This window comes from Triturus cristatus, chromosome 8 (assembly GCF_964204655.1).
Source record: "Triturus cristatus chromosome 8, aTriCri1.1, whole genome shotgun sequence".
Lineage (NCBI taxonomy): Eukaryota > Metazoa > Chordata > Amphibia > Caudata > Salamandridae > Triturus > Triturus cristatus.
In genome coordinates this window covers 66,636,722-66,652,621 of record NC_140591.1, presented here as the reverse complement: position 1 = coordinate 66,652,621, position 15,900 = coordinate 66,636,722, and the positions used below count along the sequence as shown (strand labels likewise).

At 53.7% G+C, this 15,900-nt stretch overlaps 2 protein-coding genes across 2 annotated transcripts in view; one reads left to right on the top strand and one right to left on the bottom strand.

The window, feature by feature from the left end:
• Positions 1 to 8,621, bottom strand: part of LOC146801338 (uncharacterized) — a 70,899-nt gene extending 62,278 nt beyond the window's left edge. The window contains exons 1-2 of the mRNA XM_085623703.1: positions 8,328 to 8,621; positions 7,265 to 7,673 (exon numbers count right to left, since the gene is read on the bottom strand). Of these exons, the coding sequence (XP_085479829.1) occupies positions 7,265 to 7,673; positions 8,328 to 8,621 (703 nt within the window). The remainder of the gene's footprint in view (positions 1 to 7,264; positions 7,674 to 8,327) is intronic.
• The window catches only part of LOC146801337 (immunoglobulin superfamily member 2-like), a 212,015-nt gene that overhangs the window by 59,182 nt on the left and 136,933 nt on the right, over positions 1 to 15,900 (top strand). The window lies entirely within an intron of this gene.

The window sequence follows — 15,900 nt, the reverse complement described above, 5'->3', positions numbered from 1 at the left end:
GAACCGAATAATCAGTTGGTTCCCACACATTCAGCAAGCATCTCCTCGCTTCAGGCAACAGCGCGACATGCGTAACCAGTCGCAGGACCTCATGCACACCACGCCAGGATCGCTCCACCTTCGGGCATTCCCACAAAATATGCAAAAAAGTCGCCAAAGCACTACACCCACGCTTACACAACCCATCCTCAGCATAGCCCATACGCAGAAGCCTTGGCCCCGTCATGTAAACCCGGTGGAGTATCTTAAGCTGGACGAAGCGAAGGCGAGCCGGTATGGCCACCTCCTTCGGAGAGGCCACCGCGGAAATCCAGTCTTCGTCGTCCAACTCCAGCCCGTCGGCAACCCAAGCCTCACGGAGGCCAGTCAGCAGGCCCGAGCGGTCATTAATCAATTTTTTGTAAATAAGGGAGATCGTGCTGTCCGGAACGTGGCCATCCAGCACTCTATCCTCCAGGGGGGAAGACTCCGGGATGGAGGCGACGTCTGGGAAGACGGAGCCCAGCGCGTGACGGACCTGCAAGTACCGAAAGTATTCACTGCCCTGCAGCTGAAACTCCGTCTGCAGCGTCTCGAAAGTTTTAAAACCCCCCCTCGTCCAGAGATCCCCCACTTTACTGATGCTTATCGTGTCCCACTTCTCGAAGCCCTTCGAGGTCCACAGGGAGCCCAGCCTCTCAGGCGCATACAACGGTGACGCCCGGGTCAAACGGTCCTTCCATCCCATAGCTGCATTGGCCGCGTGCCACACCCGCACCATGACACGCGTGGGCCCCGTCAAGCGGGGATCGGGCGCGCCAGAGTAGAGCGCTTGATTGTAGTCGCCACCGGGCAGGAGCATCTTGTCCATTTCAAATGCCGGGTTTAAGGCGGGCCCATAGAGGCCGTGATTAATTGCAGCTAGCTGGGAGGCCCAGTAATACCGCTTAATGTCCGGGAGGGCGATCCCCCCGTCGTACCACGGGAGCGTCAACTTCGCCAGGGCTATACGCGGCCTCCCGTCCCAGAACAGGCGGCGCTGTAGACTCTCCACCTCACGGAAGTAGCGCGCCGGGACTAAGTCCATAGTGTTCTGGAGAGCGTACAGGAAGCGCGGCAACAACATCATCTTAAACAATGCCGCCCGGCCGAGCGGCGAAAGCGGCAGGCGCCGCCAGCGCGCGACGTCCTCCTTCAAGCGCTGGAGGGGGGGAAGCAAATTCCGCTCGTAGCGGGCCTCCGGGTTCAGCGTGATATAGACACCCAGGTACCGAAACCCCTGCGAGGCAATCTGGATCGGACAGCCCCGCGGGAGGACGGGAGCCTCCCCGGAAAGCACATAGACACAAGATTTAGCCCAGTTGATGACGAGGCCTGAGTTACGGCCAAAGGAGCGCAGGACATCAACCAGGACAATCAGTGATTTGCGCGGGGAGGCTAGGTACAAAAGGATATCGTCAGCGTAGAGGGACACGCGGTCCTCATACTCGGGGGTCCAACGGAGACCACGGATGGAAGGGTGCCACCGCAGCCACTCCGCCAGGGGTTCCAAGGCCAGTGCAAACAGGAGCGGCGACAAGGGGCAACCCTGTCGCGTGCCCCGTCCCAGCGCGAATGGGGCCGAGACTCGTCCGTTCACTACCACCTGCGCTAATGGGCCCGAATACAACAATTTGACCCAGCTGATGAATCCCGGTCCAAATCCAAATTTCGCCAGCATCGCCCAAATGTATGGCCATTCGAGCGTGTCAAACGCCATGGTGGCGTCTAAGGACGCCAAGATGGCCGGCTCCCGCACCAACGGAACACGCGCGAGCACCCCGTGCAAGCGCCGTAGATTGAGGGCCGTGTTGCGATGGGCAATAAAGCCGGACTGGTCTTGGTGGACCAAGTCGCCCACCACGCCGACCAGCCGGTTGGCGAGCACCTTGGCAAGGATTTTGGGCTCCGCATTCAAGAGCGAGATAGGCCGATAGGAGGTAACCCGGTCTCGGGGTCTCCCCTCCTTGTGGATCACCACAATTGTAGCCAGACGTTGGTCCGGCGGGAGGGAGCCCCGCGAATGGGCCGCCAGGAACATCGCGCGGAGGTGGGGTGCCAGTACATCCGGTCGCAGCTTATACAACTCGATAGGGATGCCGTTCGGGCCCATGGCCTTGCCAGATGCGACCGAGCGTATGGCGAGGGCAATTTCGTCCGAGGTAGGAGCAGCATCCAACGACTCCCTGTCCTCCACCGAAAGGGAGGGCAGCGCGATATCTCGAAGCAGGGCATGGGAATCCGCCTCCGAGCAGGGAGAGACCGGGGAATACACCTCGCGGAAATAATCCGCGAAGCAAGAGACAATGTCTTCTGGCTCGGTGACACGTACACCATCCATCCTCTCAATCAGCGGGACCACACGACTCGCTCTCTCCTTTTTATCCAACCACGCAATCAATTTACCAGCCTTATCACCCACATCATACAGTCGCCCCTGTTGCTCTCTACTGAGGCCCCTGGCTGCCTCCGTGACGAGGGCCCTATAGGCCGCTTGCTTAAGGTGTAGAGCATGTAGTGCAGCCTCCGTCACCCCACTCCCCAGATCACCCTCTAATTCAGTAATTTCGGCCTCCACCCGGGTCACCTCCTCCTGCTCGCGCCTCCGGGCATGGGATATGAAGGAGAGGGCCTCCCCCCTAAGAACTGTCTTGAAGGCCTCCCACAGGGAGATAGCCGAAGGGACAGACCCCACATTCTCCTCAAAATACCGCTGCAAGGCTTTAATCAAGTCAGCACGAATGGTGGGGTCGCGCAGGTACCAGGCATTGATTGGAGCTACCCTGCCCTCCCCCCTCGGGAGGACATCAAAGTGCAACAGGAGCGGGGAGTGATCTGAAATACCCCGCGCCAGATGGCGCACCTCTCCCACTCTCCCAGCATAGGCCGCAGGGACAAGGATATGATCAAGCCGCGAGAGGCTACCATGGGCACCCGAATGGAAGGTGTATTGCAGCTGCGTGGGATGTTTTAAGCGCCAGCAGTCCACCAATCCCAATGTATCTAAGAGGCTGGACAGCCACGCCTGCGCCCGGGGGAGGTCCCTAGGGGGGTGACGATCCATAGTCCCAGAAACCACCGCATTGAAATCCCCCCCAACCACCAGAAGCCCCCCCGGGAGGTCAAGGAGGAGGCGCCCCAGGTCCGCAAAAGTGGTAGACTGTAACCCCGGTGGGACGTACACTGAAACAAAAACAACTACTTTGCCCTCCATTCTCCCCACCAAGGCAGTATAGCGTCCCCTCTCATCATGGCGCACCTCGTCTATTTCCAGCGGGAGCGAGTTCTTAACCATGATACCCACCCCCCGCGAGCCAGACGTGAAGCCCGAGTGGGCCACCAAACGATAGCCACGCCGATTCATGGCACAAAAGGAATTACCAATAAGGTGTGTCTCCTGCAGAAAGACCACATCTGGCGAAATTCGTTTCAGATACTGCAGGACCACACCTCGCTTAATCCTATCCCCCAGTCCATTAACGTTCCACGACAACAACGTCAAGTCCCTACCCCCCATCACATACAGAAGCCATCATTCGTCCCCCCGAGAGCACCTCAAAAACACCAATACAGTAAAGGGTTTGCCTTGCGGTAAAAACAAACAACACCCCACCCCAACCCACCCGTCCCAACAGAACTCCCCCCTCCCTGCACCCCTGCATGAGCCCAAACAGCCCCCCCCAAAGTGCAGTGTGCCTGTCGCCCCATAGATGAGAAAACTAACTAGTCCCCCAGAGGAGGAGGGAGAGCCCCCAAGAGACCCCGTACGACCTCCACGGGAGGGGAACTTACACAATCAGTCAATGATGACAATAATGTTGTCCAGAGCAAGGCCTACTATTAGTCCCTCAGTCCTGATCCGGCGAGCCCTCCCCGCCAACCGCGCCCCCCCCCACCCCCCCGGCCCCGATCCCCGGGCAAAGTGTCCAACCAGTCCCCGGCCGCCTCGGGACGATCAAAAAAGTGCGTGCGGCCATCCACCTCTACCCTCAACTTCGCTGGAAAAAGCATCGCATACTTGAGGTTCAGGTCCCGTAGGCGACGTTTGACTCCGAGAAAACTCAGTCTCTGCTTCTGAACTGCCGGAGTAAAATCAGGATAGAAGTTTACGTCCATATTGTCGAGTCTGACCGGTCCTTGTAGCCTAGAAGTCTGCAGGATAGCGTCTCTGTCCCGAAAGTTGAAAATCCGGGCAATGAGAGGCCTCGGAGGGGCTCCGACCTTAGGTCTTCCTCCGGGGACCCTGTGGGCACGTTCCACCGCAAAGAGTTTACTCAGCCCCCGGGGCCGGAGATGGGTGAGGATCAGGTCCTCCACAAACAGATCCGCCGCCTCCTCCTCACGTCCCTCCGGCACCCCGACGATGCGGACATTGTTCCTCCGGGCCCGACCCTCGGAATCCTCCAGTCGACGATCCATCAGGGCGCTCGCCTGGCCAAGTCGGCGCACCTCCTTTTGGAGGGCCGCCACGTCCGTTGTGAGGCCCGAGGTAGTGTGGGCCAGAGAGTCGACCCGGTCATTCGTCTTGGACAGATCGGCCCTCACCAGGCCCACATCCATGAGGACCGAGTCAATCTTCTGCGCCAGAGTGTCAAAGCGCTGGTCCACCGAGGCCTTCATCTCGGCGATGGCGCCCATGACGTCTCGGAGGGTCAGATCCGCGGGCAGAGCAGGAGCATCAGTCGGGCTCACAGGGGACCTACGCGGCGCCTCTGGAGATCCCTTCTGGAGGGTGTAGCGGTCCATGCTGTTGGATTGATGGGCTGCGCCACGGCGGGTCGATTTCACCTTTGCCCGGTCGCCATCTTGCTTCGTGGACATGGCTCCAGTCCCCAAATCGTGCCAATCTCCTTGAAAGGGGCCGACAAACCAGTTCACGGGCTCCGGGGGGTGGGCGACCACAGCTCCGAAGGGCGGATCACAGCTGGCGGGCCGGCAGGGCACCCCGACGAGGCCACACCACCGCACGCCGCCCCGCGACCCTACCTCGCTTGGCAGCAAGGAGGGCGCGAAAGCGAAAGTGCGGGGTACGCGAGTCGCCCAGCCTTGCCCGCCGCTGTTGTTCACTTTGTCTCCGGATCGCCCCACAACTCCAATCCGGGGGGCCGGCGTGGAGAAGGCCGCAAACCTCAATCGGTGCTCCCGCCGGTGTCCGAGGTCCGATTTGGAAACGGAAAACGGGTGGCACCTCAGCTCGGTCTCACAAACACAGTCCCCTCGTCTAGGACAGGATATAGTCAGGATTTATGCAGGAGGTCGCGGAGGTCCTCGGGAGCCTCGCACCTACGCGGCCATCTTGGTTGCGCGCTAGGCTCCTCCAAAAAAAAAAAAAAACATGGAAATATTTCTTGATTAAAATATTTTCCCTGATCTTTAAGGTGGAAATGTCCCTGGTTAGCTCAAAAAGGCACACAAACCCACACTCTCAGATATTCACCAAATGGTATGCAAGCAAAATAAGCATACACAGATAAAAGCACAGATACTCACCCAATTATATGCGTTTCCACACAAGCCGGTACAGAAAAACGAAAGGAACAGAGGGCAGAAAGGCACGAAAAACGAGTGGCACAGAGGGCAGAAGGGCACAAAAAAACGAGTGGAACAGAGGGCAGAAAGGCACAAAAAAAAAGAGGGAAACGAGTGGAACAGAGGACAGAAAGGCACAAAAAAAGAGTGGAAAACGAGTGGCACAGAGGGCAGAAAGGCACAAAAAAGAGTGGCGCAGAAGGGCACAAAAGACGAGAGGAGCAGAGGGCAGAAAGGCACACAAAAAACGAGTGGAACAGAGGGCAGAAGGGCACAAAAACGAGTGGAACAAAGGGCAGAAGGGCACAAAAACGAGTGGAACAGAGGGCAGAATGGCACAAAAACGAGAGGAGCAGAGGGCAGAAAGGAACAAAAAAAGAGGGAAAACGAGTGTAACAGAGGACAGAAAGGCACAAAAAGAGGGAAAACGAGTGGAACAGAGGGCAGAAAGGCACAAAAAACGAGGAAAAACGAGTGGCACAGAACAAGAGCGCACTGAAGCTGACGAGGAGGGAGTGGGAGGGGGGAGTGGGGGCGGGCGCAGTGGTGCGGGCCGCAGTTGTAAAAGGCAGGGAGAGGGTGAGATTGAGGAAGGGAAAGATAGGGATCAAAGGAAAAAAACAAGGGGGTGGCAAATGGTGTGCACTTTGATGTCCTCAGTGGCCCCGCGGCTCACTGAGGACATCAAAGCAAGTGATCAGGCAGTGCTTTTCAGGCTGCCAAATGGTGCGCGCGCCCAGGGCACATGCACTGTATTTGGAGGCCTGAAAAGCACTGTTTGCACTTCCAAAACTCGCTTACTATAAGTCTCGCCAGAGCAGCGCTAAAGCGCTGTCTCAGACGAGACCTAAAAAGGGAGAGTGGGCGGTCCGGCTCGAGGGCAGGGGGGAGTGGCTTACCCACTGTTGTGGGTACTGACTGACAGTCAGTAACCACAACAGTGGGCAAGCCACTCCCCCCCTGCCCTCGAGCAGGACCTCCCGCCCCCAACCAAGCACAGAGGCACTTCTGCTTTCTCGCAATGCGAGAAGGCAGAAACATAAATGGTCGTTTTTACCGTTTATGTTTCTGCCTTCTTGCACCATGAGAAAGCAGTGAGGCGATGCCCCCACGCTCTAATGGGGGAGCCGCCACTGGTAGGATGATGTACACAGTGCAGCCCGAACGGAACTCGCTACTTTGCGGCTCACTCAATCACCCTCCTGGCCCGTCCCCCAAAGTTAAAAGGATACTTGTAATGTTACTCAGCTTTCCCCCAATGAAGAGCAGTAGTCTGGCAGCTGTTAGAGGTGATGCGTTTATTGGTAAGTAGGTTACACAGAGAGAGCGCCGGGCAAACTTCTCTGATCGCTCCGACCGCTTCGCGCCTTCTTGCACGCATGCGCAGTAGCGTCCAAAATGGCCGCTCCACGCAATTGAGTGAGTACGTAGTGCGCGTCAACTAGACCGCGACACTACATATCTCCCCATTTTATAACACACAAAAACTATGTACATATCAGTGAAAATTCACTCAAGTTCAAAGTCTTTAAACTTGGATGGTCTCACCACCACTCTGCCAGCTCGGGTGCATCTTACCGGGGTGTTGTGTTCTTCTCGGCCCCTGTGTTCGCCTGGGCTCCCCCTTCTTTCCACTTGGGTACCTGTTCTTTCTCTGTCACCCTTCTCGCTCACTTCCCTTGTCCTTTCCTCCGTCCTTCTCGTACCTTCCTCTCACTGTTCAGGTCGTCAGGGACATTCTCTCCTTTCTCCCCTTGAGGAGCTTCTGCCACGTCTCTCGTGTCCTCTGGTTGTGTCGTTCCCTCATTGTCCTCGTGGGGCCACTGTAGGATTTTATTACATTTGGCCATACGGTCTTGGGACCACACATTGCCATCGCTGAGCAACGCCGCTCGGTCGTACACCTCTTCCACTCGTAGGGGTGGTGAATATTTGCTATCTCCCTTTCTCTTGAGTACTGCCAACTTTACTCTGACCCACTCTCCTCTTTCTAAGGCCGTCTCTCTCACGTTTGTCCTGCGGTTGTAATGTTCTGTGTAAATCCTCTGTGCTTTCTCCAGGTTGTGTTGCACCACTGCTGGAGACCACTTGCTCGTGATTGTCTTCTCTTTCCAAGCTACATTGTCCTTGGTGAAGGGTTGTCTTCCTCGTAGAATTTGAAACGGGCTGTACCCCGTACTAGTGGGGGTGATGCGGTAGGCCCATACCATGCTTTGTATTTCCTTTTCCCAGTCTTTGCCCCTGGAGATGGCAGCTTGTATGGAGCCCATTATCACCCTGTTGAACCTTTCTACTTGACCGTTGCTGGCCGGGTGATATACAGACGTGTGTTTGAGCTTGATGCCATTTCTCTCCGCGAATCTAACCCATTTGTCCGAGGTAAATTGGGGCCCATTATCACTAATTATGGCTCTGGGGATGCCTTCTCTGAGGAAGACTGATGTGAGAAATTGAAGTATGGTGTCAGTGTCCATCTCTTCTTGAATGTGTACCTCTGGCCACTTTAAGTATTTGTCCACTATAACACACATGTACTTCGGAATTCCCTGGTTGTCTAGAACTGGTCCAAGGATGTCTACCGCCACTTCTTCCCAGGGATTATTGGGGTTCGTGAACTTCCCTAGAGCGGGTCTCATTGGCTTCAGGATTTTGTCCGCTCCTTGGCACTGCTCACAGTCTCTCACGTGTCTCTCCACTTGTAGAACTAATCCTGGCCACCAATACGTTTGTTTGGTTCTCGCTTTAGTTTTCGCGATTCCTAGGTGCCCTTCATGTAATACCGTCAATAGATATGGTATTATTTTCGCTGGTGGGACCACTCTGTCCCATCTGTACACAAACACTCCATCATCTCCCACCGACAACTCATCCCTGACTTTGTAAAATTGTCGAAGTTGGCGAGTCTGTTGCTTCTTATCGAGCCACCCTTGAACTACACATTTCTTGATTTCCACCAGGTCTTTATCTGCCTCATATGCTTCCCTCCATTCTTGTCTGCCTATTGCCCGTTCTAGATCTTCTGTCAAGGCTACCATCACATCATCTTCGTCCGTGCTGTTGGCGGCACTTTCCATTGCCGATGCCCTGCTGAGATAGTCTGCTATCTTGTTTCGTGTTCCCGGTATGTATTCCACATCATAACGATACTCCAAGAGTTTCAGCGTCATTTTCGCTGGCATGCCCACTTGACGTTAGTACCTTCGCTAGTGGTTTGTGGTCCGTTTTCAGTAGGAATCTCGTGCCCCACAAGAACTGCCGATACTTTCCCATGGCCCATACTACAGCCAACATTTCTTCCTCTATCACGCTAAATTTCTGTTCTGAATTTGTTAGAGACCGGGACGCGAAACTAATAGTCTCCTTCATGCCATTTTGTCTCTCTTGCATGAGCACCGCTCCCAGCCCTTTTTCACTGGCGTCCGTCATCAGTATCGATTTTCCCATGGGGTCGTACCCTTGTAGCGGAATAGCTTGGCTGATTTCTCTTTTTACGGTGTTGAACTCTTCTTGTGTCTCTTCCGTCCATTTGAATGCTGTTTTCTCTCTTGTGAGCTGCCTCAGGTGGTACGTCTTGGTAGCAAAGTGTTGGACAAACTTACAGTAATATTCTGCCATCCCTAGGAAGGATCTCACTTCTTCCTTGGTGGCGGGTGGAGGTGCATCACATATGGCTGTTATGTTCGCCTTTTTTGGTGTTATTCCCTGTTCTCCGATTTCATGCCCCAGGTAGGTGACTGATGACATGCCAAAACGGCACTTCTCCCACTCGGCCATGAGTCCGTTCTTCTCCAAGATCCTGAGTACCTTGTCCAGCTTCTCGTCGTGGTCTTCCTGTTCCTTCCCCATCACTAGGATGTCATCTTGGAAGTATTGGACTCCCTATATGTCTCGGAACAGGCGGGCCATGAGTTTTTGAAAAAACGCTGCTGCTGAGGACAGACCAAAGGGCATGCAACAGAACTGATAGCATCCGAATGGTGTTACGAAGGACGTCAGTTTCTTACTCGTGGGGTGTAGGACTACCTGGTGATATGCGGACTTGAGATCGATGGTGGAGAACCACTTCACTCCTTTTGTCCGTGCCACCATTTCCTCTATGCGCGGTAGCGGGAACTTCTCCACCACGATACATTTGTTAAGTTCTCTGAGGTCCACGCATAGGCGCACCTTGCCTGTCGGTTTCATTGCCACCACCAATGGCGCCAGCCATTCCGCACTGTCGATGGGTTCAATAATTCCTTCTTCCTCCAGTTGGCGTAGCTCGTGTTGCACCGCCTCTCTCACTGCGATCGGTATGTTTCTCACTTTGTGAGCTATGGGCTGGGCGTTCTCTTTGAGCTCAATTTTGTGGGTGAATTTTCCCAATTTCCTTATCTTTCCTCCAAATATTTTTGGATACTCGCTTCGCATTCCTTCAGCTATAAGCCATTTTCCTTCCGCCATTGCCAATACTTGGGTGTCTCCTCCCGGATTCAGTTGCATTCCCAAGTCTCCTTGGTCCATCCACCCTAGGACTGAGGGTCCTTTCTCTGCGACATACAATTTGCACTGGGCGCTGCGTTCTTTGAATTGAAAGAGTAGCCTTCGGAACCCTACCATCGGGATAGGTTCCCCTGTGTATGTGACCGGGCGTATGTCGGGAGGTTCCACATGTGGGCCCACTATGGGTTCGAATTTCGCTTCCCACAGACCTTTGGACGATAGTGTATGGGGACCCCGAGTCCGCCACTATAGTGATTTCCACTCCTCCGATGCGTATGTCGCACTGGGGCTTGCGAGAACGTCTGCAGTCGATTCCTAGCACTTGGTCTTTCACGCAAAGTACGTCGTCGTCTTCCTCTTGTTCTTCTTCTTCCTACCCTTGGACTTGTGCTACGTACTTCACGGTGCGCTGTTTCCACTTCCTTCGGCAAACCTTCTTGTAGTGACCAATCAGGCCGCAGAAAGCGCACTTTGCTCTGAAAGCGGGACATCATTTGTCGTGCACTGCATGGTTCAGGCTACCACACCTGTAGCACTTTGACATGCCTTCTTTGTCCTGTTTCCCTGTCTGTCCTAGTCTTCCTTTCCATTTGTGCGTTCCCTGGTTCTCTCCTGGCGCCGGTTTGCCTCTTCCATATTGGTCAGCGTCTTCTACTTTGTTTATCGTTGGTCTCGGGACTTGTTCTCTCTTGGCTGCGTCTGTGCACCGCTTGGTTAGTTCGGCCCTTTTTACCATGGCTATCACGTCCTTTAGCGTTGCGTCTCCAATTGCCCACAATTTATCCTGCACCGTCTTGTTCGTCGTGTGCATTACTAGTTGGTCTTTTACAAATTCGTCGTGCAGTGCTCCGAACTTACACGTCATCGCTAGCTTCCTTAATGCCGCAACATAGTCGTCTATCGTTTCCCCAGCTTCTTGTTTCCTTTGCTGGAAGTTGTAGCGATCAATAGACGTGCACACAGCGGGGCGCTAGTGGTTGTCCAAGTCTTCAATGGCGTGTTTGAACACGTCATCGTCTGCTGGTAGTCGTGTGGCCGGTACTAAGTTTTGGAATACTCGTATGCGTTCTGGTCCTAGATTGTGTAAGAGTATCCTCTTCCTCCGGCTGCTGGGAAACGCCTCTCCGTTCTCGTCTTCCAATGCTTCGAGGTAATTTGTGAAATATTCTCTCCAGTCCTCCCATTTCATTTAGCAGGAACGGGATCGGCGTCGTGAGCGATGACGCTTGTGCGCACATTTCGGCACGCTCCCTGTTCTCTTCTGTTTGTTTCTAGGACTGCCTGGCGCTTCCGTCCTTTCTTCTCCTCTACGGGTCGCCCGGGCCTCTTCGGTGCCCTCTGCGCTGTTCCTCCCTGATTACGCCAGGGCCTCGATTATGTCTCGCTCCGGTCTGCTTCCTTATGCTTCCGAGCGAATAGCCAGCACCTTTGCTTTCCTCGTGTCTCCCTCTAGCTTCTGTCTGCCACTGCCGCGCTCTCTCGTGGTGTCCCTAGTACCCCTCCTGTGGCCTTCTGGTGCACTTACTCTAGTAGGGATGTGCCTAGCCGCCACCTCCGGTTCTCCTGCTGGTGGGGGTCTCTCTTTCTCTGGGTGTGTCCTTCAGGGTTGGTATCCCACCCTCGTCGCCACTGTAATGTTACTCAGCTTTCCCCCAATGAAGAGCAGTAGTCTGGCAGCTGTTAGAGGTGATGCGTTTATTGGTAAGTAGGTTACACAGAGAGAGCGTCGGGCAAACTGCTCCGATAGCTCCGATCGCTTCGCGCCTTCTTGCGCGCATGCGCAGTAGCGTCCAAAATGGCCGCTCCACGCAATTGCGTGAGTACGTAGTGCGCGTCAACTAGACCGCGACACTACGATACTTAACACAGCTTTCCTTTTTCTTTCAGTGCAGTTAAAAATACATTTTCACAGTGAGTGTTGCTCCCAAACAATTTATTGGCAAACTTGACAAGGTTATACTTGCAGGCTAATCCTTGATAAAAGCATCTACCAATGAATTCTATTTCAGTCCACGGAGGCTCTGATTATGCTTCTCTATCTTTATTGACAATTACAGCAGCCAATAAAAAACTTTCAACTTTAAACTGGCATGACCCCGGAAGGTAAACCCCCTCCTGTGTATGCACCAATCACAATCCAGTCCAGCACATAAGTGTCATTGGAAAGTCCACAACTTCCTCTTTCTTTGCTGCTGCAGCAGCAGATAAGTACCTTTCCCATTACTTTTATCGCTGTGGTAAAAAATGTTGGGGGAGGTCGGGTTATCGTTTTTGTGTGAATTTGTGAGCTTAATGTGATAGCGGTGACTCGCTCGTTCACTCACTCGCGTGTGGTTGCGGAGTGTGTCGGCTTTTATCGACGGTGCGCGCGGTATCGATAGGGGGCGGTGGAGCATGAGGAGGCAGACGCGAGACCCTCGCGCACAGAGAGCAGTCTCGTCGTTGCCCCAGACGTTGTGCGTGAGCGCGAAGAGCCGTTTTTCTCGCATTACGAGTGACCGGCTCTTCGCGTGTAGCGTTCGGCAAGATTGCATAAATCTCTGGCCTCATTTGAACGCTGACCGGAGCGCTTTCCGGATTAGAGCTTGCCTCTAGGGGAGTTGTAGGGGTCTCCTTCCACCTTGATTTTCACGCCTCAGACCTCAGTTGGGTAGTGTTTGATACAGCAGTTAGTGGCATTTTTAAGGGTCTGAGACACCCCTGGGTTGCTCCCCCCCTTGTAAAAGCTCCTCCACTCCTCTCTGCTTTAGAGCAATGGCGTTCTACGCCGAAGAGGAAGAACAGTGGGTTGAATGCAACCAATTTGAGGAATATCAGGAGCCAGAGGATGAACAGTTGGAGGAGAATCTTGTGGAAGCCCTGGACACCCACGTCCAGGGCTCTGTCAATAAGGCCCTGATCAAGGCATTGAAGCCATTTACAAAACCCCTTCACAATTATGGTAAGAGGAAGATGAAATCTTCGCATTATCGTGCAGAGCACACGCAGTCATCGGCCCTAGTGTTAGCGCGCATGGCCAGAAATGTGATGAACGATCATGGCTCCATGGCTAATTATACTACGGAAGAGTTTACCCCGTCCACACCGGCTACCTCAGACTCCGAGGTTGAATCGGTGCTGCCTAAAAAGAAGGCGAAAAAGTCTAAGCACACAGCATACAAAGCGGATGACAGCCAAGCGCCCAAGAACCTGTTGTTTGACCCTCAAAGCTTGATCCATCCTAGGTCCACTGAGTGGGTACCTTGTCCGGAGGTGGCACATTATGTGGCTATGAATTTGCGGCAAAGCTTTGAGAAGGAGGTGCGGGCCACTTTACGAACGGAATGTCCGAGGCCCTCCTTGACTGGGAAGGTGGCAAATATGCCAGAATTAGACCAGAATATGGCGGCTTTTATGAGGAAATTCGCGAAGGATCCTAAGAAGGGTTTAGATAGGGCTTGGCGGGGGTGCCAAGACAAATTAATTGATGTCTCTGGACCCCTCACAAAAATTCTGGAAGCGGCGGTCAGCGAGAAGAATCAAAATGTTCCGTTGGACACTTCGGACGTCATGGAATGGGCTCAAAGGGCTTTGTGCTTTCTTGGCAATGCCAATGTGGCTCTCTCTACGGAGAGGAGACGTTCCTTTTTGATGCGCATTGATTCCCAGTTGGCGGAGATGGCCACTACAGAACCGGGTTCCCTCGCCAACGGCATGCTTTTTGGGGACAAATTTGTTAAGGAAATGGGGAAATACGTGGCCACGTTTTCAGCATTAGACAAGGCTCAGGTGAACATTAAAAAAGTGTTTCACACGGGTGTTTTTGACACGGCCGGCCGCCGCTCACGAGGTCGAGGGTTCGGCCGAGGTTTTAGTCAGACCTCACGAGGTGCAGAGCAACGAGGCAGAGGTAACCAGAAGCCACTTTCTATCCCTCCCACAACAGGGGAGGAAGAGGCAGAGGCCAGAGAGGAGTCTACCGAGGGCAACAGAATTCAGCAGGAGATGGCTCCTATTCAGGTAAAGGTCTTAAGTCCCAAGGAATGTATGGTGGGAGGTCGGATTGCATTGTTCCTTCGCAGGTGGCAAGATCTCACGTCCGACCCCTGGATTTTGTAGACAGTGCAGGGTTTTCGCATCGAGTTTTATGCCTCTCCAAAACAGACTCACGTGCCCGGACCCCTACATTTTTCCCGACTAGAGCAGTTTCATCGACAAGGAAGTGGAGGTTTTGCTCCAGAAAGGAGCAATCGTGGGGACTGCCCCACACACTCAGGGCTTCGTAAGCACGATTTTCTTGGTTCCCAAGAAGGATCAGGGGTTCCGTCTGGTGCTAAATCTCAGGGAGTTCAACTCATGGGTTGTGTATCGCCACTTCAAAATGGAGGGCATACACCTTCTGCGGGACATCCTTCTAGAAAACGATTGGCTGGTCCGCTTGGACCTAAAAGACGCCTGTCTCGCGGTACCCATATTCCCACCATACAGGCGTTTTCTTCAGTTCCTGTGGCGCGACCAATGGTATGAATTTTCCGCCATGCCGTTTGGCCTTTCGTCCGCCCCTTGGTGTTACACCAAACTGATGAGGCCGGTCGTACAGTGGTTGAGAGAAAGGGGGGTGCGTCTGATCATTTATCTAGACGACATATTGATTATGGTGCAGTCGAAGGATCTTCTGTTAGTACATCTTTCATGGACAATACAACTTCTGCAGGAGTTAGGGTTTATTCTGAATCTGGGGAAATCGATATTGATACCATCGCAGGTAATGGATTTTCTGGGCTTTCAGGTCAATTCTCTCACGACACAACTTCTTCTGCCTCTCAGAAAGAGAGTGGAAATCAGGAAAGAGTTGAGGAGAACCCTTGCCTCTCCGACAATATTATTGAGGGCACTAGCTCACCTGGTAGGTCTTTTAGCAGCCTCCATTCAGGCGATATTTCCGGGACCCTTACATTACAGGGCCCTACAGAGATTGAAGATTTTACACCTGCGCAAGGGTCTTTCGTACACGCAGCAGATTGTGCTTTCGACAGAGGCTCGTACGGAGATGAATTTGTGGTTAGAGCATATGGATGCCTGGAATGGCAGAGCCATTTTTTCAACCAGCCTGGACGTAGTGATAGAGTCGAATGCCAGTCGCTGGGGCTGGGGAGCACGTTGTGGGACTCTGGAGACAGGGGGTCGGTGGTCCAGGGAAGAGTTGAACCTGCCCATCAATTGTTTGGAGCTTCTAGCAGGCTCATTTGCGATTCGCACTCTGGCCCCTCAGCAGGTTTCTTGTTGCATTCTCCTCCGCATGGACAATGTGTCCGCGGTCCGTTACATAAATCGTCTCGGAGGTACCAGATCTCGTCTCCTGGCGGAAATCGCCAAGGACTTCTGGCATTATTGCCTGGACCATTGCATAGTGGTGACAGCGGAATATATTCCCGGGTCAACCAACGTGATAGCGGATTGGAATTCACGGTACTTGAGGGACGTCAGCGATTGGAAGCTGCATCCCAGGATTTTCAGGGCTTTGGACCTCAAATGGGGCCCTTGTGTGTTGGACCTGTTTGCGTCCAGACTCAACAGACAGCTTCCACTATTCTACAGTTGGCGGCCAGATCCTTTAGCGGTCCGCTCGGATGCCTTCCTTCAGTCATGGACGATGGGCATTCTATATGCCTTTCCACCGTTTGTCATGATCCCAAGGGTTCTGGCGCAGGTCCGCTGACAGAAGGCGGAGATTATTCTAATTTCACCATGTTGGAAGGCACAAGCGTGGTTTCCGATCGCGCTGGCCAGTGCGCCTACGGTTCGAATTTGGTCGTTCCCCAATATCCTCACCGATCCACAGGGGCTTCAACACCCGTTGGTATTACAAGACAGGTTAGTCCTCATAGCTTG